Below are 27,732 nucleotides of genomic sequence, written 5' to 3'. Positions count from 1 at the left end.
CTTTAATTTCTTTTAATAATTTTATAATCCATAGATACTTTTCGAACACCTTATGTAATATTTATTTTGACATTATGAAGTGAAGAAACATCATAGACAGGCTTTGTATTCTAGCTGACTTTTGTCAATTATTGCCATTGTAAAAGAAGAGAGAGGGCGACTAATGTAATTGCATCGGGCACCATATCTTAAAGTTTTGACAATGTAACGGAAACATTATTTTTTGCACAAACACAAAAAATAATGAAAGTGCAAAAAATAATGTTTCCGTTACGTTGTCAAAACCAGAAAAGGTTGGAAAATCTTAACCTATTTTTCTTTGAGTAATCCAGTTTCTGCCCCATTTACTTTTGTCATCGGTTCAAAAATTTGTTCATGAGACTATTTCACTAGTTTCTGAATATAATAGAACCAGCCCAATTGTCGACACTGTCTTTTTTGAATGATTCTTAAATATTTTCAACATCAGAACTTGTTCATCATAAATAAGGACGAAAAAAGAAATTTTTAAGTAAGGAAAAAAATTGTATACTTCCACAATAAAAATTATGAGAAAATAACACACCTCCTGTTATCCTAAAAATATTCCTTATATAAGTGCATTTGGGTAATTTGTTGGTATTTTTCCGGCAAAAAAAAAATACCTCTAGTAGATATCCCTCAGTCATGTGAAAGGATTGATTATTAAATTAATGTCCATTTTGAGCCTGCACCAAGGCTGTCAGAAATAAATCTCGTTACTATGAACTATGTTCAGATGCTCAGAGCGACCTTCAGCAGGCACTTTCCCAAATGTCCACATCAAGTCAATGTAGAATATGAGGATATATATGCATAATTTTATGAGTATTTTCTTTTTATATATTTGGTGATGTACTTATGTGAGTAAGAGGTTTGTAGATGTTTCTTTTCTTACACACAAATTCTTATAAATACAATATTAATTACCAAAAAAAAAGCGATAAAGGCTTTTATTGAAAGTCTGCTTTTACCTATTTTACTTATAACTAATTACATTTTACTTCACGACAAACTATTTAGAATATGTATGAAATGAAATTATGAAAATAATTCTCTGAATGTTTTCTAGTATAATGTATTTCCATCGAATCAATTTTATGATCAATCAATACATTTCTGTTGAATCTTTCATTTATTAAATTTCCATTGAACTTTCGATTTGTTTGTAAATTATTTTGATTTATCCAAGGTGCGATGATTATTTCTGTCAAAAGTTGCGAAGTGTTTCCATGTTAATTATGTTAGCGAAATGAAAGGTAGATGCTTAACTTCTGGTTCTCAGCCAAAAGTCGTTCATCTGATTATCACGAAGGAAATGAGACACTTAATGGGAGTCAAATGAGTGATCTCGAAAATTCATCAAGACGGCTCATCTTCTGAAACCAAGCGTTCTTTGATTTTATAAATGTTTTGACGACAAAATTTATCTTTAGTTGCAAGAATTCCAATGAATTTTCCAATTTGAAGAATGAAATTTTTGCGATATGTCATTCTTTTGTTATATTCGCATGTATGATTTCGGTGTAGATCTTTCCGAATAAGTCCCGAATATAAATAGTGTTTTGTTTTTTTTTCGTTTCTACTGTAAGTGCATTCTTAAATCAGTTTCCATACAATCCTTTTATAATTGGAAAAAATGTTCATACCGAAACATTTTGTCTGCACATTTGTTCTACCCGTTTTATCTGAAAGAACAAATTTAATTCCGGCGTCCTGGCATAAGGGTAGCGCGCTTTCCCCGTGACCAGGGCGTCCCGGGTTCGAGTCGCGGTTCGGGCATGGCTATACTTCTATGTTCTACTTGTGAGGTGCGTGGATGTGACCTCCTGTAAAAAGGGGTTGTTCAAGCGAATGTGACGCAGGAGGTAGCTATGTTGCACTCTTTTACCTAGTTGGCGCTACTGAAAAAACAGGAAACGCTCACTCGGCTTAAATCGCGGGCTAAAAAGCGCCATAAGTCACAAAAAATTTAATAACTGAGAATGAAGCTCATATTTTTTTTCAGAAAGCTTTTAAATACCACTGAATAAAGCATGTTCTGTTTCTCAAACATTTAATTTTATAGTTTAATTGCCCTTATGTTATGAATTATTTATGCAGCGCGTTCTTTTGCTGTCAGCTTCATTATAATTTATTTCAGTATTTTTCCTCGGAGTAGAAAATATAAAGCTTAATGAATATATCCCTGGGAAAATTATGATACAGTTTCGTCAAGTAATTACCAATAAAAGACATTCAAATGTTGATATGCAAATATTTCTCAATTTATAATCAAAAATTCCGTTTCCTTGTTATATAAATGGAAATTAGCATAATTAATACATTCATTTTTTCCATGTGCGATATAGCAAAAGAATTTTTCTTTCGCATATTTAAAAAGTTACTTTTTGCTGAAATTTTGTTTAACATGATAATGCCTTTCTTTTTTCGAAGAGAACTCGTTCTCTTCTTATGTACAAAGTACAAATATAATGTAATGATATAGCATTAATACTATATTCATAAAAAAAAGCACTCGAGAATATATTGAAACTTCAAGACCGAAAAAGAAAATGACGTTTGAAATTTTATTTGTTTGACAGTATGGTAATTTAAAAATGGAAGCCCTTAGACGAATGAATTTGATTCATGGCTTGAACAAAATAATAGAAATGTGTCAAAAGGTTGACGGAATTCTTCAAAAGAATTTCATTCTCATTCTCTATCTTTAAGCACAAGAACAAGATGACTTAATGAGTTTGTAAATTTTTTGTAGGTGTAAGTCAGCGCAATATATTATCATCTAAATTTTATATTTGTATCAAATCCGTAGATGTCTGTCGAGCAAACAGCGAGATGAATGAACTTTCTTTCGAGATCATAATTGTAGAAATATATTATATTTGGATCCAACTAATTTTTGGGGAAAGATCCAGAATATATAACAATTTTTCTTCATTACAAACTACGAAGCTAAATACAAAACTTGTATATTATGTAAATGTACGAGAAAATCCGGAGGAGAGTAATTCCAGTGATTGTAACAATAGTTGATATTTCTGCTGATTCGCAAACCACAGTGCCTTTGTCCAGTTCTAGTCAACCGTCGCATACAATGACTGATGACCGATGTTCGCATATGACTTGCGCATTGAATTTCTGAATTTTTAATTTTAAATCTGCAATTAAATGAAAGTATTAAGTAATTGGAAGAACAAAATTCACTTCCAATGCATAAAACGCTCTTTATATTATTATATCAATAAAAATAACAATGAATGTCCCAGATAGGATATATCATCTAATTAAGAAGCTAAGTAAATTCGTATGCCGAGGGGTAAGTAATGTTCTATGATTATTTTTCACTCTGATTGCTGAATGCTGGCAGATATTGAATATTCGGGAACGCACACTCACTTTACAGTTTTAGAAAACTTTTCTTTTTGTACGAAATTTTGCAGGCAGTTATATACATTTTTCAAAATTCTGAGAAATTAACAAAGTTTTGAGAAAAGGTGCTTTAAAGAAAAGATAATAAGTCTTCTGAACAATTGTTGTGAGAAGCGATGAGAAAATAGATAACCTGTCTTATGAACTATTATTTTCCTCATTTCCCATTCTTTAATTACTATAGACGACCATGTTTACCACCCAATATTTTTTAGTACTTGAGAATTCAGAAGCCACATTCGTGATCACTTTTACGCAGGGCATCTTTCAGCATTTTCCAGTCTTTTAAACTCAGGAAACTTTATGTTCTTTCCGGAACAGCAAATCTTTCGACACCTTTCAGTTTCCTAGTTTAGAAAATCTTTTGTTTTCGCTGACGAGGAAGGAATCTTTCAATTTTCAGAAGTCTTCCACCGCGAGATATTTTCGTGTTTTTATCTAAATAGCAGATCTGTAAATGCCTTTCTCCAGGAATCTTTTGTATTTCTAGACAACAGATCTTACCGCTGCCATCAATTTAACAGTTGCACCCCTCCCCTCTTTCTCTTGCTTGCGGTTTATATTAGGTTCGAAACTGACAATTTTTAAACAACGCAGATATTTTTGTCTTTTTCCCCAGGAAAACACTACATTCAATACATGGTTTTTTATGGGTGTCAAAGTAGTGATAAATGCATTGTTGTTTATTTATTTTGTTAGAGTAAATATATGTGAAGAATGTTTTTTTTTCCAAACTTCTGATAGACCATTAAAAGACATGTGTAGAGAACAAAATGAATTGATTACCGAAAATTAAGAATAAACACAGTTACTTTTTCTACATTACCTTAAGATTCATGGATCATCATTATCAATAGACCACTTTGTCAGATAGGCCTAAACATTCCTTTTAAGCTTCTCATTATTCTGGAAGTTTCTTGAATTTTCGTGTTAGGGAAAACACTTGGAGAGGGAATGCCCAATCATTCAACCTGCTAAATCACAATTTTGGCATGTTGGTCCTCTAACTCGTTACCAAGGATTTCAGCATCCTCGTTTTTTTTTCGAACTACTTAATCAACTCGTGAATAAGATTTTCCATTGCGCCTAGGGATTGCAATACCGGACCAAAATTTCAATACCGGTATTCGGTATTTTTTAAATCTTAATACCGGGAACCGGTTTTAATACCGGTATTAGAAATTTTAGAAAAAGAAAGAAAACACAGGTGTTTCTTTCTTTTATTTGCCAGTTTTGTTCAAGAGTGTAAATATCACAAAAAATAATTTGTAACTTATAAATTATAACAGTATATAATCACAAAAAAGTAAAGAAACATCTTATTTATTTAAATCACAAAAAAGTGTAAATATCACTATTCAGTCTGTGGTACTATGACAAATTTTTGAAATGTGATCTTAAAAAATATAATGCATCAATTGTACTGTCATTAAGCCTGAAAAGTAATTTTGTGTAAAAATTACCAGCTGTTCAAAACGCTCTTTCGGCATCTACGCTAGTTGGTGGTACTGTTAGCAATGCGCGATATACTTTTTCCAAGTATTTACCTCTAAATCCCTTATTTTCAAATATATCGATTTCTCGTCGGATGGTTTTGGATATAGCAGATTTCTGTATTGAATTTTGGTTCGTTGAAATTTTTTTTATTTATCGCTAATTCTAATTTTTGTTCAAGAGACAATTCCTTTTCACAATCGATAGTAGTGACATCATAATCTTCGATAATTGAACCGAATTCTTCTGAATGTGGATAGGTTTGTGGGTAAAAAAATTTTAAGAAAATTTACTCTAAACGTAATCAGATTTGAATTGGTTCTTTTCTTTTCTTCTTTTTCATTTTGATTTTTAAAATCATTATAATTATGTAAATACTATAAAACATTTTCTATTTCGGTATGCCTTTCTTCTGTGCGATTTTTCAATGCCATATATATAATTCTTCAGATAGTGATGTGAGCTGTTCTTTCAGTGACTGCAATATGAAATTTCTTGTTGCATTAGCTGTTAATAAATTAGAATCTCTACGACATAATGCCTCAATAGTCAGTTATATTGGAAGTAGAGCTGATATAGTTATGAATATTAAGAAGAATTCACTATCTGAAAAATTAATTTACAAGTTTAAGTCGATTATTGCTTTTTGGATTTCTCAGTTTCAAAAATCGTTCCACCATTAGGAGTAAACTGTTCCTACGTGTTTTAGAATCTAATATTAACATATATTCTGTTTTATTTTCAATTAGTATATATTTCAGTAATATATCCTTTTTATAGGGGAACATTTAAATATCTTAACAATTTTTCGAACTTTATAAATTATAGGAAGCAATTCTTAATTTCATCCTCATTAGCAATATCTTCTTCAACAATTACATTGTCATTATCTTCATTGTCAATATCACTCTCACCCTTATTCTTTTCAAAGTTGGAATCCAAAGTTTCTATATCCATACTATTTTGATTCTTCTGTTCTTTATTTCTTTGGTATAATACATCTATTACTCCTAATTGAATTCCATGTGCATAGCACAACTGCTGATTTGCATCAATCAACTTTAAAACTTTTTTCATAATTGTTGTTCCATCAGTCGTTATGGATACAATATTTTCTTTCAAGGATAATCCATGTTTCGCTAATTTAGATTTAAGTACTTAATTAAGCCATTCATTAGCTAATTAATTTCGCCCGTTAGGGAGACATAAGAACAAAGACGTATACTATTTTGCTATGTTCGCCTACCTGAACATATAGTGGAGACAATTTTAAAAATTTCTAGTAAATACCGAAAAACCGGTATTTAAACTTGTGAATACCGGTATTACAAAATTGTATAAATGGCTCAAAATACCGGTATTCGGTATCCCGGTATACCGGTATTGTAATCCCTAATTGCGCCATTCTCCCTTTTCATGGAAAATGCGGTTTAGAACAGAGTGGTTTTCAGTCCTTCCCTGAATTGAAGAATCTGCTTGGTTGCTAAAATGATTGATGCGGAGCTTGAAAGAAATATTAAAACCTATCTCACATTACGAGCGGCAACTATTTTCGAAGAGGCGATGTAAGATCTGATCCACTAATGTGAAAAATACCTGAATCCTCACGATGAATATGCTAAAAGTAATCATGATTATATAAAACTTATGGTTATAAATTCATTTTGTTCTTGGCCCTTTTTTATGGTACTTCGAAATTAAAAAAAAATCCCCTACTTCAGCTGTTGTATATAATACTGCTTCTGTAAATGATCAGGCGAGGAATGCTTTCAATGAAATATTTATTCATTTTCAATTTTTATCAGCTTTCAAAAATAAATCGCAAAATTCATAACCAGGAAATACATATTCATCAAAGGCAGGAAAGAAAACAAGAAAAAAGGGCATGAGAGCGCATTCAGAACTTATATTGTCTCAAATGGGTATTTTTCCTAAATTAAGTTGCGGATTTAGATATTTTACCACTTTAGGCACAACACATTATAAGGTCCTTCTTTTAATAAAATGGTTGATTTAGAATCTCATTTCAACACTCAACAAGTTAATGATTTATTTTAGACATCTTTTTTTTAATGACTTCGTAAAAATATATTTAATTTAATTATATGTTATGATTCATGACAACGTGAAATCAATATTTGTATTGTTCATTCTCAGATTCGAAACTCATTCGTGCTTTTGCGTATGTGTAAGAAAACGTATTTCATCAAAAAAAAAAAAAAATAATAATGGCAAGAGAGATGAAAGGAGGAGATATTTATATTTAGGAACGGGGTGAACGGAGATGATACGCAGAATTAAGGAGTGCAAGCAAGGTGTTAGCGAAGTGCTAACACCGAAAAATTCTTGTCTCTGGATAATGAGACGAACAGTACGCAACTACATTTAAATAGATGCTTGTTGTTCATAATTATTGTAATAACTAAGTGAATATAATGAAACAGATAGGAAATTGATCAATTGTATTTGACAAAGTGTCAACAATATTCGAATACTTTATTATTTATAAAAATTGTATTGTTTTACAGATTGATTTATTTAGAAATTAGGACAATAACATCATCTTATCTGTTTATGGCTTTCCTCGGTTCAAATACTTTAGGCATATGCCTAATCTACCTTGTTGAAAATCTGCTTCTGAATCTAAACGAGCAAGCATCGGGTGATTTTCGTTGAAATTGGATACTAAACCTTCGGATACTTTCTTCGGTCCGAAACTGAATATATTCTATGATAAGAGCATACTCTTATCATTAAGTCGTCGCCCAGCAAGTATAACGGATTGCAAAAAAATTTTCAATATAATTTCACAACTCAAATCATAAATCTTTTCAATCAGCGATTTTTATAATTTTTCTGAAGCGAATGTTCAGGTTTGGCTTACTATATTGAGGTAAAAATACACTGGAGTTGGAATACCAAAATTTTTCAAATATTTTACAACTGAATTTTGAATACTCGGACTTTGGCACATAATATTATTTCAATGTTAAGTAGTACTTACTGGTGCGAACAATGATTTTCACATAAAAAGGGAAATTAGTCTATCAGAATTACCAACATTCATCTTGGATTAGATTTGAAATGAATCACTGCGGATAAGATAGCCCTCAAAATAGGAAAGATGGCAGTAAATCGGAAGGAAACTTCTCTATTGTTCTTTCTTTCTTATGTTGTGATTTTGAAATGCGTATGTTTCTATAGAAGTTTATACCCCTTTTCAGGAATTTAGACATTGTTTATCTAATTCGAACAAATTTTTGAGTTTGAAGCTCTTGTTCTATGGGATTATTACAGCCTGTAACAAATTATAAATTAAATTATTTTTAAAAGTAAAAAGATAATTAACATTTATTGTACGAAAATATGTAAAATGTAAATAGTGGCTATAATTCATGAGTTTTGATTTGATATAAAATATGATTAATGGAAAAAGACATTCTAATTTCTAATTAAATATTGAGATTATATTTCATTGGAAATTGTTTGAAATACTTCGTATAAATGGAACAAACAATATAATTTGCCATTTTTTTATTAAAGACAATTTATCATATATATAAACAGATATGTTCCTGTCCATAATAAATACAAATAAAAACTTTTTCGAAATTTCAAAGGAAAAAAACGAGAGAAGTCTTCGGAAAAATAATGTTTGTTAAGGCTTCGTTGTAATTAAAACAGATTTCTTGGCTGATTATGTCATCGTAGAGAAATAAACGGATTTCACTTCCGCAATCTTGGCGAATTGTTGTGGGTGCCAAACCCCCAACTGGCATCAATCTGCCAAGCCAAGGTGATAACTCCTCAGAGAGGAACACCTTTCCGGAAATGAGCGCTATAATTATGCACGAGATCTCTTCTTTTGATGTGACACTTTTCGGGCGAGATGGTTGCCAAGGTAAGGGTGGAGGGAATCCCCCCCCCCACCCTCACTGTTTCTTCTAAAAGTCGGTTCCTTTTATTTATTTGTTTATTTTTGCTTTTTCTGTTAATAAAACTTTGAAACGAGTTTTAAATAATTCTGAAAGAGTTTACATTCAACGTATTTCTTGATTTTTTTTCTTGTTTGATTTCGCAATGAATTTGTTTTTGGGGCTGGAGTTTTGTTAATTCAACAAATAAAAGAAGAATATTTTAAGATAATGACTATAATTGGCTTGTACTAGACGCCTTTATTTAGCGCTATTTTTTGCACTAACCAATTGATACGAAATCGTCAATTCTAAGCCAGAAGAAAATAGGAAAGGAAAGAAAAGGCTGATATATCTGACATGCAGCCCAGCACAGTTCAAGTCAGTGGCAGTAATCTTCTCTTGATCCTCATGTATATATTTTTATTTATATTAGCGCTACGTTAAGCGGAATTACATTAGAACTATTTTATGATGGACCTCATAATTTTGGTCCCCAGTCAGATGGCGAGGACAACACCTGAGATGGCGCCCTCTCTCCTACCTTCCAAGCCACATAAGAGGGAATGCATTTGACCTCAAAAATTTGGCATGCACTAGACCTACTTGCACGGCAGTTCTTTGGTGGAATCAGGTTCTGAGTCAAGAACTTTCTAGCTCCAAAGCTGAGACCTTATTACCATGCCCCAACAGCCATGCGTATATTTTAATAGTATCATGAAGTTTCGTTTTAATTTCGTATTATAGTGGAAATAATTAAATATGTATTGAATTCTCCCTGCTGATTGAATGGTACCAACATTTTATAATTTGGAATTCATCTTTAATTTAATAATTTGGGATTGATCCCGCTGACAACAAGCCGATAGTATTTTTTCTTACTTTTTTTTTAACTTTTTTGTATGGGATGTATAGTAAGTGTATAGGATGTATAGTATTTGTAATCATCAAAAAAATTCCAAAACGAGGTTTTGAGGAATCTACGTTTTAGACCACCCTGAGTTCGAAAAACACATTTGTGACATTATGTCTGTTTGCTGAAAAGGAAACTCAAAAACACTTCTAGTTAGATGGATGGAATTTGATGTATAGTCTTTACACCACATTTGGCGATTTTAATCAAATTTTGAGCAAATCTATTCAGAAGAAGTTTGTCTGTCTGGTCGTTCGAAAATAATTTAACACGAGAACTACAAAGCGAAGACAGTTAGATATATAAAATTCAGTATACAGATTTAACATCTATATTGTATACATCTATCAAATTTTGAGTCAAATTCAACAAGGAGCTGACTATCTGTCGGCCTGTACGTTCAGAAGCATGCAAACGCGATAATTGAAAAACGCATAAAGGACTTAAGTATATCAAATCTGATATGTTATTTTGCGTCTGAAATGTAATTATGTGTCAGTTTTTTGTTTTAATTGGGAAAAACGTGTCTAACTTGTTTTCGGACACTATTAACCGTAAATCAGGGATTGGTCGCTGAAACACTTGCCAAAGATTCAAGAAAAATGCTAAATTCATACCAACGATTAATATTTCGTAACTATTGTACGCCAGTGCCATGTAAGGTGTTCTCTCGAATAACTCCTTTATTAGAGAGTATGCGAGAACGCTTTATTGAGATCCATTTTGCTGGTTGAGCAACTATGTAATGGTAAGAATCATTTCCTAATGGCACGCGCAAGCTTCACGAAGTAGAAATCACGATACGTAAATAAGTTTGACCTCAGATAAATATTCTAGAACTTGGAAACCATAATTTACAGCTGTCAGCATATTCTTAATAAATAATGAAGGAGATACGTCATTTTTCATCAAATGTATAAATGGAAAAACGGGTTACTTTTCTGCAAAGCTTACTAAAAGGAACATGAAAAAAAGTATCTTGGTATTATAATAAACTTTTCCAAAATTTTAAATCAATAAAGGAAATTTCCTAACCTTATTAAAAATAAAATGGGAAGTACCGATTAAAATTTTCTGAATGAAATGAAAATGAATCTTGTTGTAAAGAGGGTAGGTAACATTATAATTCAATCAGATTGGAATTTATTTAATCAGTAATGGTAAAATTATAATTAATTTTCATGCGTGTAACTAAGATTGCAGTTTAAACTTGTGTTTTATATTTATTGATGACAACATTTACAATGTTTCTATAGAAATAAAATTTTTGGTGATATTTTTTAACAATTAAAAGAATACATTTTTACGTTTTCTTAAATTTTAGAAACAAATAAACAAATTAAACATTTTTATATTATTTCTAATTTTTAAGGCAAATAAACAACCTTTATTTAATCTCCTTTGTTACAATGTTATAGATTCAATTTCCTTTAACTTAACTCATCTCACAAGCACTCGTCTAGTACAACACCGCACATGCACACGCACACGCAAATGTGACACACACTTTCGTTCTATTGTTTGATAAAATTAAATCTCATTTTTATTCTGTAATTGGTTTCGATAGCACAAAATGTATTAACAGTTTATAAACTATATCAAATCTGCTTTATTATTTATATTAAAAGTTCTGCTTAAAGAAAAGGATCTTCAAAAAATACAGGGAGGACTAAGGAGATGAAAGCAGCTAACGAGTCGCGGTCATAATTTTACTTCGTAGAAAAAAGAGTTACAGTATTTTTTTAAAATTTTATTCCAAGTATTGGATTTTTAAGTGGGGTAATATTTTTTGATATAGGTAAAAATGAATTAAGCATTTACTACAAATATTAATTGAAAAATGAGCCTATTTTAAGTGCATAAAAAATAAAAGGACATTTGGTAACAATTTGGAATTTTTAGATCGTACTGCAAGTAAAAGGGCAAGAGTGGATTATTTTTAATTTCTTTTGTCGAAAAAAACTAATTTTGTCAAAAACTGCATTTGTAATCTATTTCGAATACTTAGAAAATTGTTTTTAAATGATTTTCAAAAGTACAAGCTTGGGCACATAAAAATAGGTGGTAAAGTATTAGAGAGACTTCTGTATGCTTCACGTCAGTCTCAAAGCGATTTATAACCTTTTCAAAACCAGACTTATATAAATAAAAAAAGAAAAAATAGGAAAGGGAAAAAAAAGGAAGAAATATGTTTTATGAACTTAATAAAGAAGATATAATAAAGGCTTGATTTCAAACAGGGCTTTGTTACGAATCAAGGCAAACAGTTTCCAACTATAGGTCGAGCACGTGCATATCTTTCTAAAAAGCGGAATGCATCATTCAGCGTTGTCAAAAGCACATTGAAGGACCAATCCATTGACCACACGAATACCATCTTAACCGAAAAAACGCTTGCCAAGCCTACAAATGAAAGTTCTTTTGCATTCTTAAATGAAAAAATATTAATTTAGATGGTTCTGGAGGTTTTCGATGTTACTGGCATTTTTACAAAACAGAGAATATTTTTGAATTTGACAAATGAGGGAATAGAAGTATCGGTTTGGTTAATAATTTGGTATAGAGGGAAAACGGGGATTCTTTAAATATAGAAATTATGTTGAATTGTTGAATGAGGAACTTGCCCTTATAGGTTAGAATTAGGCGGAGAAGAAAAAGGAGCTTCGGCAATATTCATTCACAATGCCTGTGAAGTTAAAACTTTCTTTTTTTATTTTGTCAAAAATATGCGAGTTTTGCCATGGTCAGTTGAAAATGTTGCTTTTGATAGAGTGAAAAATATCTTTGAAATGCCATTTCACCGAATATATTTTGGTAGAAAATAGTTTGAACCATTATTACTCTTCAGAGTAGACTTTGAGACAATAATAGTATAAATTATTTCTGCTATGATTAATATTTAATTTTTGAAATTCTCATTTCTAGCGCTAACTTTTTTTTGTAACATGAATTCTTAAATTGTCTTCTTTGTCGGGAAAAAAGTTAAAAAGTTATTTAAATTCAAACAAAAGTCTATTGCCTATCTACTTTTTTACAGAGTGTGAAACAAAATAGAAGTATTATTACTTTTTTTTTTTTGGTATCTGAAATAGAGTATTATTGTTACTGCAGTTTTAGTGTAAAAACAAACAAATCTTAAATTTAATGAATTGATTTTCTGTCTTTTGTTTCAAGAATTTTTTTATATTTTTTTGTTAATGGGTTCTTTATATTATTTAACATTTATTTTCAGGTCTTACAACGGATGAATTCTCGCATAGCTTCATGGAATTAACAATTAATCCATCACTTCTTTTGCCCAAGAAACAATTCACCCATTTATGACGAAGAATTGTTACACTCAATCGTTCTGAATTTAAAAAGTCAATGAAAAGTTCGAAGATGAATAAAATATGTTTGATGCGGAATCCAGCTCAAGTCTCATCATGCAGATTCAAGCAAATTACCAACCATTTCACTTAAGCTTTCCGCGAACAGAATTTATTTCAAACTGATATCAACTCTCAATAAAACAATTCGTGTTCTGACGTATTTATAATTACAAGGAAAGTTTGGTGGCAGTGAAGAAACATAAGTGGTGTAGTGATGCATTAACCCTAGGATATAATGATCAAGAATACAATATCATGAGCAATTATGAACTTTGTTAATTTTTCCTTCACAAATAACAAAATAGTTCTAAAGTGAAACTATTCTTCACTGAATGCTTTACATAAATCACTAAACGATGGTGATTATATAAATTTGAATTTGAATTTAAGATACCAATTGTGGAGCATTTAATGAAGAAATATCTCTTTGCCCTTTGCTGATTAACTTTTTCTGGAATCATTGTGAAGAAATTGATTCTCATAAGGATTTACATTAATTTATCAGAGAAGGCAGCTGTGTGATCTTCATTCAGGAAGTGTTCCTCATCTGGCAATCGAATTTTTGTTTTGCCTTTAGCTCAATGCTTGTAATCTTCCAGACAGACATCGAACATAGATTATTCGAAACCGCGCTCCGACCGGTTGGGTATCCTCAGGTGTGAAGACTGTTCTTGAAATGAGCGAGGCAACCTGACGACCATGCTGGATATCCTACGTAGCCTCAAGAGTCTAGTGAAAGTAGCTCGAACCCACATCGACAATGAAATATTCCGACTGCACTACACGTTTACCGTGCTCGTGCTCCTTGCCTTCTGCATAGTGGTCACCACAAAACAGTATGTGGGTGACCCCATCGACTGTATCCACGGACATGACATTCCTTCGAACATCATCAACACGTATTGCTGGATACACACTACTTTTACGATCCCCTCTGCTTTTGCTAAGAAGGTGAGTCGAATATTCCCTCCTAAACTGTTTCCTTTTATTATCATTTCTTATAAGTTTGTTAATTCTGTATATAGTTATTTTTGTTCTTCCTACTGTAAATATTTTGGTATTTAATAAAATTCCCGTAAGAAAATGCCCATCAACGGTTTAGTGACCAGAATGGTTACGGATACGGAGGTACGAGACGGCGTTCTGTTCTGTTTAACAGATATAAAGCATAAAGAATTAGAGTCAAAATAATTTATGGCATTAGAAACTACATAGTTAATTGGCCATTAACTACGCTGAATTGTAAATTGCTAAGACCCGGATGCGAAATATTAATTATCTGTCTCTTGATATACCTACACACCGTCATTTTGTAAAGATAGTGTCTTCAAAAAAAAAAAAAAAAAAAAGGATCAAATCATTCCTCTGTATATAAAGTTCTAACGTAATTGAAGGTAACTGATACATGATATGATTGAAAAGAATTTAGCTTTAAGCAGTAAATGAAACAATATTTAAAATGACAATTGTTACGATTCATAATATTTTTTTCTAGATTTAAGACTCGTTGAAGTATATTCACATGACGTATCATGAATTTGCGATTAAACAGCTCCCAGTCTACATAAAGTCATTTTAATTGGCCATTAACTATAATGAATTGTAGTTTGCTACGATCCAGACGAGAGATATTAGTTATCTCTTAGCATCCCTACATACTATAATTTTGTAAAAGTAAAATATAAATATTAGTGAAAAAAATTCCGAAATTTGCTAGCTGAGCGAGTAATGTTTTAAATTCGATTGTACATCTAGTAATTTCAAACGAGCATTTCTTATATTATATATATATCTCGAAAACGGCTCTAACGATTTGGACAAAAGTTTATGTTTAGATAAGGTTTTGCTTTTTAAGTTTATCTGTATAGGTGCCTTTCCAGAAAAACGCGATTTCACACACACACACACACACACACACACACACACACACACACACACACACACACACACACACACACACACACACACACACACACACACACACACACACAATCATTTTCTTATAACTAAATATGGACATATGGCTTTACATTACCTGCATAAGACATTACATTACCTGGTAGAGATGGAGTTGTGGTTAGGTCTTTGGACTCTAATGTATTTTTCTCATGTTCAGGATCGGTTATTATTTATGATTTTGCAAAAAAAAAAAAAAAAAAAAAAAAAAAAAAGGAAAAGCAAAAGAACCTGCCGAGCTAAGTTTGGTTTCCCAGGTACTTATACATTAATTATCAACTTCATGGTATTCTACATATGATAACCTTGTAAGGGAAAGATATTGCTAATATAGACTAAAATTCGCTCAACATCTTGATCAGGAGTGGGTATTAAATTGATTGGGATCGACCGATGGGCCACCAAGACATTTCGGGGTGACCACTATTACTAAGACCTAAGATGCGTATACTAAAAGAAACATTTTTATGGAACATTATATGTTCTTTATTTCTTCAGGGAACCGAAATTTTTCTCATGTAAAATGACATCATTTTAAAAGCTCGTAGTTCAGAACCTAAGAATAACTTTTGGAATCTAATGGACGAAGTAAAGTATCCTAATTTAAAAAAAAAGTTGCACATCATTTATCATCGCTCTTTGACTCTACTACCTACCTGCGTGAACCTGCATTTTCAACGATGAGTGTAATTAAGACAACACATCGTTCCCATCTCACAGGCGAACACTTAGAATCCAGTGCAAGTTAAGCAGTTAGTTATTATATACGGAAATATGCAAGATTGGCGGACTGCAGCCTGATTCTACTAACTATAATTACAAGAACTTTTAGATGAGAATTATTTATTTTGAAATGTTTGATATTAAATGCATCATTTCATATATATATTTGTGGGTATTTCTTTAAGTATTATATTTGTATCGTGCTATTTTTATTATGTTTGCAGTTGTAAGTACATATTATCTATTTATTATTAAGTTATAATAAATATTGTAGCCCTATACCACTGGGTGGACTGCAGCACCTTGAAAAAAATTAGAAGTAACCCGTAAGCCTGCCCACTCCTGATTCTGATGTTCAGTAACTGAGAGAGCGACATTTTAAATTGCATATTGGGGATCAGGTAGCAGCTTCATGCCATGCCTACAAACCAAAATCTTGTAAAAGGGGGGGGGGTATAATTATTAGGACAAAAACTCCGCTCAGTATTCTGACGTTTGCTGGCATTCTTAAATTAATTCTTAAAATTAGCTTAACATAGAGCTGCCGCCCTCAAATGTTTAAAGTAGAAGCTCGCCATAAACAATGTTTCTACTCCTGTCATAATAATGCAAAAGAGGAGGAGCTGCATTATTTTAAAACTCAAACCTTCTCATGAAGTCGGCTATTTTTGAAAGGAACGGTAGTAGAAGAGGAATTCGGTGCGTGCAAGGGCGGTGAGATTGCATTTAAGTCAGAAAGTGGTTGAAAAATATCGCAAGTATTATCAGTATCGTTATCCAGGGATTTATCATAATTGCTAGTTGTTTTTTAAACGCGTTTCTTTTTAAATTTATAACGCTCTTATAAACTCAAATTGAACTTGAATATACTTATGAATAAGTCATTGTGATATTATTTTGAAGTTCAATTTTATATTCAATAAAATAAATTCAATTATAATAAATAAAAATTGTTAATTATTTTGGATTGTCTTAGAGCTAAGTTGTTTTATGTATCATGGAAAATTTAAATTGTTAAGGGAAAATTTGTCATATTTTGTTGCTGAAAATTCTCTCTAATAATTGTTTCATTTCTTCCCAATAGTGTCAGATCTAAACTAATGGTAATATTTATCACCTAGGCTGATGACAAATAATAGCTACGCTTTGGTAATTTTATTATGTTTTATATCACTTTCATACATATTCAGAGACAGCGTATTCTATTTTGAATGTATTAGCTTTATATATAATTAGCTGGAATTCTTTATATTCTTTAAGTAAAAAAAAAAAAAAAAAAAAAAAAAAAAACAGAATATTTCCAGTTTCTTATAGAATGTCTGCCCATATGACAGGTATATTGCTTAAATTAGCATATATTCGATTAATTGTATTTTCTCTTGTTTATTCATATATTTATTTATAAAAATGCTTAAATGTTTGCTGTAGTTTGAATGACATTGAAAAATATTGTTATATTTTAATACTTATTGGTTTCAATTTTCATTCCAAGGACAATTATTTATAAATATTAATTTATTAAATAGAGAATAATTCATTACAACGAACGAATCAATACTTCAACGATTTTCATAGTTTTTACATTTTTCCCTTTCGGAATTTTGAAAGAAAAAAAAAAGAAATACGTTATCTTTACAGTCAGAAGGTAATAAACTATTGCTTTATACTATGGCGTAATAATAAGGGAGACAACTAGTACGATTTTTTTTTGTATTTTATTGAAGAGGCCAAATGGAATAAGTAGCATGGAACTATGAGCTAATAAGAAAATGTTAAAACAGTTCTATATATACAAAACGTTAACGTTCTTGTCACAGAAAGCGTGCTTGTTACTTAATTGTCGAATAGTAACAATCAGATGTAAACAAAACCATCAAACGAATTTCAGACCGATTCTTTGACCATTTTTATGGCTGCATTGAATCCAACGCATCATTTAAGTAATTAATGGAGCTGCAAAATATTATTAATAATTTTATTAAAAAGTGCATTCATTCAGAAGAAATAAGATACAAATAAAAAAATTATGCACCAAATAAAAAAATTTAATCGAGCAAGCAAATAGACTTAACCATCGCCAGATAAGTAATGATTATGACCTGTCTAGGGAAACTGATGCTCGCATCTTCCAAAACAATGATCTCACAGAAATTGTCTTTATATTAGTTTAAGACTGAAAAAATTACCATTTTAATGATATCAAATTCATTTTCATACAATTTTTCCTCTTAATTTTAATTATATTTTAAATTTAATTTGATACATTATCCGTAACAATGATTTTAAATGCTAAGATGGAATTCAAACTCATCCGTCAGAATATGCAGTCTCGTTTACCAATCATTAACTCAGTAATAGGATTTTCGCTTCCGTTTTTATTTTGTAATTTATACATTTTTTAATATGATTCAGTTGAATTTATGTCTTTTAGTCGTATCGAATAGCAAGGTGAATTTTTTTAATGCACCCTATATTAATCATTTAACAGTTCTAAAAAGTCAATAATCTGGGCAAACAAACTAGTTGCCAAAAGTGGCTAATTTTTCAGATTTTTAAAGGAAATTTTCAGATTGTAGAATTTTAATGAAACTGTAGATGACCTCGATGCCAGTTTTGGTGATTTCAAAAAGACGAATATTAATAAGTTTTTCACTTTCTAAAATCAGTTTTTAAACAAGATACTAAAAAAATATCACTGCCATGGGTGATATTTAATCTGCTTACGTCAGTGTTAAAGTACAAGTAAAATTGTTTGGTAAATCCACCACTGCTATTCGTTCGGCTCTTCAAAACACCTAAGCAGACATTTTATTTTCCATCCATTCATTTGAAAGTTAGGATCAATGAACTTGGAAGTTGCGAACTTTATCACAAGTCTAATAGGTTTTAGTTACATGATAAGCAGCCGAGGTTTCCCAAACTACTTCAGTAGCAATCACACAATGTTTTCTTCCGGAAGATGTTTCCTGATGCTATGTTCTACTCCTTTAAACATTTATTCAGTGTTCGTCGCCCTGTTTGTTGTTCGAAGACAACCGGAACACGTGGTCTCCATGCTGTTTTCCAAGATCCAGCCGACGTCACAAACTGTAGTAAAAATAACTGCCATCTTGCTCAAAAACTGCTGGAGCCCAACCAAAATGGCGACTACGGGGGGTTCCATTCTTCCACGTCACGGGACTGGGGAGGAAGGGAAAGAGTTCTGTGATGAATGACTCGGGAAAGAAACATCGTCTCAATTCGGCAGCTTTCGTTTGGTTTTTGTTCCGAAGACCGTTCTTCGAATAATTGCGTCAGATGTTGATGCTTCTTTTTTTATTTACCAGGAAAGAGCTCTCGTTAGTTTCTGCAAGGATTGCCATCATCAAAAAAATAGTGCAATGATTTGTTACAAGGGTTTGCACCAATTAGAAGAGCCTGTTATTCCTTTCCAATCATTTTGGCCACGCAGTATTTACATAATTACACAAAGTTATAATTCATGGAAGAGCTCGTTGCTCTTTCCATAAGGAGCTGCTTCCAAGAACAACACGTAGGTAGAGAAAAACAGGCATTCTTTAATTATTTGAAGGTAGGAAATGCTGGGAAGATGAAACCACTTCCGTTAAAAAAATGTTTTTTCAAGCAAGTGTTATTGTCCTGAAGACCTTTTCAAAGGTCGAGTTCAAAAATATGATTTTGGTCTCTTCCAATCCATTAGTCCGCCAACTCGGGTTGAGCAGTTTTGGATATATTCTTGGAATTCCGTAGTTCATGGCCCTTGCGGATTGTTGAATCTTATTCAGTTCAAACTAAAATCTTCTTTCAATTTAATATAAAGAGACAAACAAAAGTATGCTGGAAAATTTACTACTGGCTTTAGACCATCTTTTGATATCATGACAATTTTATTAATTAATTGTTTTAAGTTTCGTCTTTAAGATAGGTGAAAGCTTAAATAGCAGCACAGGTAAATAGATGTTTAACCTAAAGCGAATAGCACAGTCTAAATGAGAAAAGCAAATAATACCAACAATAAATTTACATAAAAAGTATGTTATTAAAATTATTCAATCTTATTTAATGTTCCACGTTAAACTATTAGATTCACCAATGACTAGGCATTACTTCTCGGCTTCTTATTTAGCTCTCCCGTGAACACATCTCTGCTTGTTGACATGCACCAGCTGTACGAATGTATAAAAAAGTAAATAATATTCGATCATCCGATGAACTATTTTGTATATTAGCATATTACCAAGAAAGAACAAATTCTCTAATTTTTATCTTTCATGGTAACAGATACTCTACGAATATATATGAAATTTTATTACGTTAATTAAAATATTAAAAATATTAATGTATTTATTAAATGTTAAGAATAGAATAGGAACAAATACTTTTATTTATAATGTGGCATTTTGAATTTATTACATATATGACGAAGAGTGATGGAATTTTCTTAGCAAAATTTAATGTTGAAAAAGTCAAAGATTCGAGAAATCATAAGGCATTTTCAGAGAATAAGAGATTTTCTTCTTTTTAATTCTGAATTATTTTATTTGGTAGGTATTATAATTAGACCATAGGTTCTCGAATTCCCACTTATGGTTCTTAAAGGGAAATAAATTATTCTATACTAGCGCCTAGAAATTTGCTAAGATGTCCCAACAAACGTTCTGTATTATGCACCACAATACCAAATTTTGATTCATTGCCGTTGATTGAAAGAGTGGCTGTATTGGTCCTAAGTATACTTAAATGTCTCAGGTTATATTTATAATTAAATAGCTTAGAACAACATAAAAATTAGATTGAATGTTTAAAAATTTAGGAAAATAACTGTTATTTATAAATTCTTAATTTGTGTTCCATGGATGAAATGATTGAACACTTCAGTACGAACAATTTCTATTTTCGATCATTTGATCTAAAATTCGGTAAGAATGTCCCAAATTTGAATTAAATGTGCAGGACTGTAACGTATTTCACCGATCGATAAATGGAATAAAATATCACATAAAAAATAATTAACTTTTAAAAAATTATCTTCAACAGACGTCTGCTCCCCAATTTTTGTTATATCTATATTAACAATGAAAGAGATATTTGTAAATCTCTACAGGATGTTCTGTTTGAATTAAATATAGAAAATTTGACACATATCTACACTGTTTCCCAGAAATGTAAACTTCGGAGTGGCTCTTTAGGGATATTAATTAAAAACGACAATATTTCAGCGTTTTTCAGCACTAATTTCCAAAATCATTACACAAAACCGATTTTTACGTTTAAAAATTGTTTTTAATGATACCAATTTAATTGTCATACTATTTTTTAATAGATTTTCAAAAATATTTTTTTTTTTTTCGTATGCTATTTTACAATTCTTTAGAATTTTTTTTGCAAAGATACTTAAATTGTTTTCAATGTTTCATGAACTATTTAATTGCGTAATTTTCCTCTATTGTTGAAAATAAAAGATAGAAGGAGTTTGCTAATTTTTTGCTTAATTTGAATGAGAAATCAAAAAGTGAAATGACATTACCAAATAAGACAGTGGACAATTTGAAATACATTATCCAGAAACTTTGGTTTTTAATGGTTTTGGGATTCGACTGCATTAGGCAAACGTTCCCTTGTTGAGATAATCATGTGCATCAGGTTGTAAGTAAAAAATTTAATTAAAATTAAAACTCAATAATATTTTTGGTGAGCCATTTGGTTATAAAATTTGTTTAATAAAGAATTCGGTCAATTAATACTACCATCATGGATGAATTTTGCAAATAAAATAAAAAAATGAGCAATAGCAAATATGTTCTTTAAACTTGTGTAATTTATCCCATTTCTAAGAAAAGTTAATTATTCAATTATTTTCTACTTTTATTTTATTTTTATGTATTGACATATTTCATGGATTTTGTTCACTATTTCCTGTAGTTGCCTCTAGAACTGTGTCGATTTTCGATTTATTGAAAAAAAAAAAATCGTTTCGATTGCCAGTTTTTGAAAAACTATCGATCTATCGAAATTGTGATCATACATAATAGTTCACGATAAATCGCGATACTATAAATAGATATTTACAATTAATTTACGTTTTCGATTTCGTTTTTAAATGTTTAATGTTATTGTTTAATGTTTATTTTTGTTGCTCTTCATTCTTATTATCCTTCATACTGAATTTTTGTTAATATTTCTATAAACATTCTCATGTTTTAATAAATAAAAATACTTGTTTTAAACGCAATGTTATACATTTTAATATGTAGACATTGCTTTGGCATTGACACATTTTATTAAAGGGGTTTTAACGCAATTATTTTCTAATTATTTTTATTCAAAAGAAAACAAATATGTTTATTTATACACTGTGTACAAAAAGTAAAAGGACACTAGATTTTTTTTAAATAAGGATTTTTTTTTAAATTTTTACTGCAATTATATTTATAAGAATTATTTTTTAGATCATTCTCCTAAAAAATATTAATATCATTACCATGATATTACAACAAAAATGATTTCTTTCATTTGAAACCGTGCAGTAGTAGAAGAAACGTGTAGTAGCAGTTTATAAAAAGTAGAAGAACAGTAATAAAAAGAACAAATTATAAACGGTTTTAGTAAGAAATACTCTTTCCATTAAGTTTTATGACTTCGAATATTCTGTTTGAAAGTGAATCATACAAAGACTGGATTTCTATTTCAAAAAAAATTATCCCATGATATATTTAATGCTTAGAGAGCATATTTTGAGTATATTTTACGAACAAGCATTGGCCAGATATTTTCTACTATATTCAGATCGAGGCTTTTAGCTGGTAAAAACCTGGACATTATTTGCAGAGAACCAATTTTTAACTTCATTGGTGGTGTGGATTGAGGCCCCATTTTGTCGAAACATCCCCTCTTCTCCTAATTCGAAGGCATAAGGAAGAAGCTTAGAATTCAGAACATTAATGTAGTCTGTATGCTTCTGCCTACCATTGAGAAACTTGTTGAAATACCAAACTTGTTCTTCCTCCATAAACAACTGCTGCCATCAAACTTCCTCCTCCCATTTGTTTAGTTGAAATATATTGTTCTGCATTCTTCAGACCATGCCAGTAGTATTGATAATCGTCTGGATCATTTAAGTTAAGCTTTTTTTTCATCTGAAAATATCACAGCAGTTCATTCTGTATTCCATGATATGTATTCCTTAACCCAAGACAAACGATTATTAATATGTTTGTTTTCACTTTGGATGATGCCTCCGTTTTTTGAAAAAGAAACTTTTGGATCTTTGGATGTAGTTGTATACTGTTTGTTTGGTCACATGAATAAGTCCTGCTTGCTTTCGAGCCTTTGCAACACTTCCACTACTCTTTTTTAAGCTCATGAGCAAGTTTTCTTTCATCACGAGGCGTTAACATTTTAGGCCCACCAATCTTCTTTCTTATTCCGTTTCTTTTGGGTTTTTAATAAAGTTAGAAACTATATTGGAGCTGATGCGGAGTATACGAGCGATTTCCCTAATACCTTTATCTTCATTTTTATATAAAACAAATTGATCTTTTTGAAAATCATTTTAGGGTATATCTCTAGGAATTCTGAAATTAAGGCATCAGTGAAAGTTTTAACAAAATAGTTTACCTGAGAAAAAACAATTTTAAAAAGTTTATACTTACTCTTCTACTGGTGCACATTTCACCAAATAAAAAAATGTAGTAGGTATCCTTCTACTTTTTTTACACACTGTAAATCATATATTCTCGTCTTTTTAGCTATAAATAGTGGTAGCTATTTTATTTTTACGTGAAAATAGAGAAAAAATTGTTAAATAAAACCTACAAAAGAATCTATTAGCCAGGATAAAAATATAAAAGAATATTTACAGAAAACGACTGTCCTTCTATTTTTTTTACAAAGTGTAAACTTTCTTTTATTTGGAGTCGTCCTGATCATTCAATATGTTAAGAAAAGCTATTTATAATTTGTAGCTGCTATAAATAATTAATGATATCATGATATATCGAAAAATATCGATATGTGTTGGGCGGTATATCGCGATGATGAAGTTCCGTCATCGCCTAGTCTTAGTTGCCTCTATCCAGCGCCTTAGAAAAAGCGCAACTGGTTCTAGAATGTCTCATATTAATAAGAACAAAAATTAACTTTTCGAGTATAAAACATCCTTTCAAAGATGTGGGACAAAAAAAGTAAGTTTGCTGGAGGTGCTCGCCATAATCGTCGTCGTAAAGCGTCTAAATTTGATTCATGCCTCTCCCTCTGTCATCGGCAGGGAGGCACGATTTACGTCTTCCCTCTCCGCACAAGAGATATCGCGATGCATTTACGAGATAACAGATTTGGCAAGGGGGCAGCGGTCGAATGTCAGAACTCTTGAGGAAGAGCAGACTAGGGATTTATGTGAAGGTTCCGCGAGTAATGACAGCGAGAAAGAAAGAGTGGACAGCTCGGCAGGGTTGGTGGATTCAAGAAGGTGTTCAAGAAATAAAACTTGCCGATAGAAGCTGTCTCTCGCTTTAAACTCTTACCTGGAACAGTCCATTTCTGTTTAACAGCATATTGAATGTTTCAAGGCAGTTTAGGAAGTATGAATACATTTGGTGATCAAGGGGAAACATTTTAAGGTACAGAACTTTCATTAGACACATTATAAAACTATAAAAGTACACTGCTTTTAGAAATAATCGCAATTCCCTCTGAGACTTCTTGTTAAATTTTACAAATGTTGGAATTACTTCTTTAAAAATATTTGGCGCCAAAGAATAAAGCTATTGGCATTGAGAAACGTATTGTCGTCGTCAGAGTGTTTCAGTGCAGTGCATTGTTTTATGTGCTTTAAAGGTGAGAGTTATTCGGGGTCAGTTCAAAGAATCTTAATGCTACTACTTCAACATTTTTTATCATGATTCATGAGCCAATACCATATAGGAAACCATACCCGATGCTTGAGTTTTTGTCTGAGCCAATAAATATTAAATAATTCGCGATGAATCACAATTGCCAGAAGAGCTTTATCACGTAAATGTTATTTTGATTCATATATATCATATTTGGAGGACTTTTTTTTCTTATTTCGATGTTCATGTTTTGGCTTTAGATGTTTTTAATAAGCTGATTTCACTATTTTACTATGCTTGATACCATCTTATGTTGGAATTTTAGGAAATGGAAAAGCCGCCAAGTTCGCTAAACTGATGCTTATTCCCACAATTGTTACTTACTCTGAGAGTGATTTAAAAAGGCATGTTAAAACGCTTTTTTTTTTAAATTCTAACTGGAAGATACAGTTAGGCCTTGATAATAATAATAATTTTTACGCTTTCAAACCTCTTGTGCAGCATTGGCCTTCACTAATGAATACAAAATCAAACAAGGGTTTTAGTTGGTTAGGTAGTGGGCACAATCGCTATATTCAGCTTTACTTACTGTTTGGAGAACACCCACACATGCTCTCGTGATATTACTGTTATATGTCTGTTCTATCAGAGTGCATGAATTTCAATGTGCAGTGTTTGCTGCTTTTGAAACGCAAACGATTTCATTATCTATATTACTCAGTCCATTTAACTTTATTCTTTCATTTAACTATGTTAATATTTTAAAGTGCCATTTTATGCTTGTTGTTTTATAGTTTTACTATATTTTTACATTAACATGATTTTAACATTTTATTCGACATAACATAGTCGATATCATGGATTATCAGTTGATATCAACATCATGTTTTTTTCTTCTTTTTTTTTCCAAAAAATAATTTTGCATTGATTTAATGGACTAGCTAAGCGTAAAATAGGCTTCCAATTATACTCCTCATTTCTTAATTTGTGCTCAATGCTACAGAAATATTATCATTATCTCTAGTCATTTTTTTTTGCGTAGTCTAAAACTGAGAAACTGAGCTTATTCTTATAATTACCCCCGAAATTAAAGTAAACATATTGTCAGATTAGTCAGAACCTCCTCATTTTAATCTATTTCGTTCTTACTTGAAAAAAATGCCCCAAAGATTTTTCTTATTAAAATGATAAAAACTCTAACATGAAGCATCTTAATATGACATTGTTTCTAGATTTGATTCATTTGTCTTCATATCATCCCTATATATATAAAATGCTAACGCATTTGGCAGAGAAATGGTTTTAATTACTTATTGCCGAATGGCAACAGTCAAATGTAAGCAAATCACGTACGAACTTTTCCGACTGCTTCATTGAATGTTTTTACAACTGCACTTTTGATTCAACGATTTGCTAAACTAATGAATGGAACTACAAAATATTCTTAGGAGTGCTAGAAGAAGGACTCGCAAGTGTGACCGAAACCTCTATTTAATCAGAGGAAGAAAGAAAGAAAAGAAATCAAGACGGGAATTAAAAAGGTGTCAGAAGGAAGGTTTAATCGAGCGAAAAAATAAGCTTCATCGTCGCCAAACAGTACTCGTTATGACTTGCCTGTGGGAATTCTTTTTAAACTATTATTTCACAAAAATGCTTTTTTTTACATTATTTTAAAATTAAAAAAAAACTACCTTTTTAATAATAATTTACCTCATAATAATAATAACCTCATTTAATTTCCGTATATTTTTTCCCTATTTTTAAAAACTTTTAAAGATTCATTTTGAAACATTATCTGTAGTAACATTTTTAATGTTATGACGAAATTCAATCTCATCCATCAAAACATTTAAAAGCATGCTTTTACCAATATTAAAAGAAAAAAATCATCAATATTATTCCGATTTAAAAAGAAATGCTTCCCTTGGATATTTCCGTCAAAGTAGTATTTGCATTTTCTCTTTTATTTCGTGGTATTAACACTCTTTCATTTACATGCGTATTAAATTTATAAGAGTCTGATTCAATTAAATTCATGCTTTTTCAATCTTCTCAAAGAACATGATGAAATTAATTAAAAAAATTACTTCCTTTCATTTCATACTGTTGTAAAATTTATTACTTCCTTATAATTTATTTTAATAATAAAATATTTTTATTGGTATCTAAGAAAATTATTACTGATAATTAAGGTTAATTGTTCAGGAATATTGCTTTTTCAATCGTTTTTCCCAAGATATACAAATTAAAACTAACGGGATCGGTTCCTCCGAAACTGTCTCGCTTTCTCTCCGGTAAAAGTGCTGTTCATCTCCTTTCCAATTTATAAAATTTGAGCTTTGGAAAGGCCATGAATACCGTGAATGGTTACATTTTTATTATTAGAGTCCCGTATATGAGAATTTGTACTTCCCAGTATAAAAAGAGCAAAAACTCTGGTACTTGTGCATTATTAACCACATGCCATTGGCATGAAAAACTTATCAGCTTTTTTTTTTTATCTTTGACAATACAGCGCTGGATTGCTGGATTAGCATTCAAGTACCAGAAAAAAGAATATATGTATTTAGAACACCTTTCCTCCTATCAGTTGAAACCAAAATTTGATACAAAACAAAAATCGTAATCACAAAATCAAATATCAAAAATTGTTGCGCTTTTGAGTCATATGTAAGCGAAAATAGAGATTGTCAAAATTTGGTTCAAAATTTGATATGTATCTTCATTTTAGATGGTAAATTTGTGTACTGGATTTAATCCATCGTGCTCTTTTCTTTTTTGAAGTAGTCATTTTAACTTGATTTCCGGCAGCTTGACAGGCAGACGTCTTCAAAGCGGATTTTGTTTAAAATTTACCTGAAATCTACAAATTTGGTGTGAAGACCCTATACCCAATTCCAAACCTCTGGATACCAAAGCGTCTTTTTTTACCTTATTCACAGGAAGACGGACAGACATATATAATCCCAAAAATGTATCTTTTGGGTTCAGGAAAGTCTGAAAGTCTGCAGGCTCATTAAAATCTAGAGTCTGAATTTTTTGATGGTTGCAATACTTTTTCTTTGTATACTTCATATATG

The 27,732-nt window shown here is 31.1% G+C and overlaps 1 protein-coding gene across 4 annotated transcripts in view; it reads left to right on the top strand.

The window, feature by feature from the left end:
* LOC129985182 (innexin shaking-B-like) overlaps positions 1-27,732 on the top strand; it is a 41,942-nt gene that overhangs the window by 6,583 nt on the left and 7,627 nt on the right. For 3 of the 4 annotated variants that reach the window (XM_056095109.1, XM_056095110.1, XM_056095108.1), the window contains one exon: positions 13,004-14,093. In XM_056095109.1, the coding sequence (XP_055951084.1) occupies positions 13,842-14,093 (252 nt within the window). In that variant the 5' untranslated portion in view covers positions 13,004-13,841. Of the gene's footprint in view, positions 1-13,003; positions 14,094-16,905; positions 16,971-27,732 lie in introns of those variants that run through there. The other variant, XM_056095111.1, reaches the window with a different exon arrangement.

Source organism: Argiope bruennichi, chromosome 9 (assembly GCF_947563725.1).
Source record: "Argiope bruennichi chromosome 9, qqArgBrue1.1, whole genome shotgun sequence".
Classification (NCBI taxonomy): Eukaryota; Metazoa; Arthropoda; class Arachnida; order Araneae; family Araneidae; genus Argiope; species Argiope bruennichi.
This window is presented reverse-complemented; position numbering and strand designations above follow the sequence as displayed.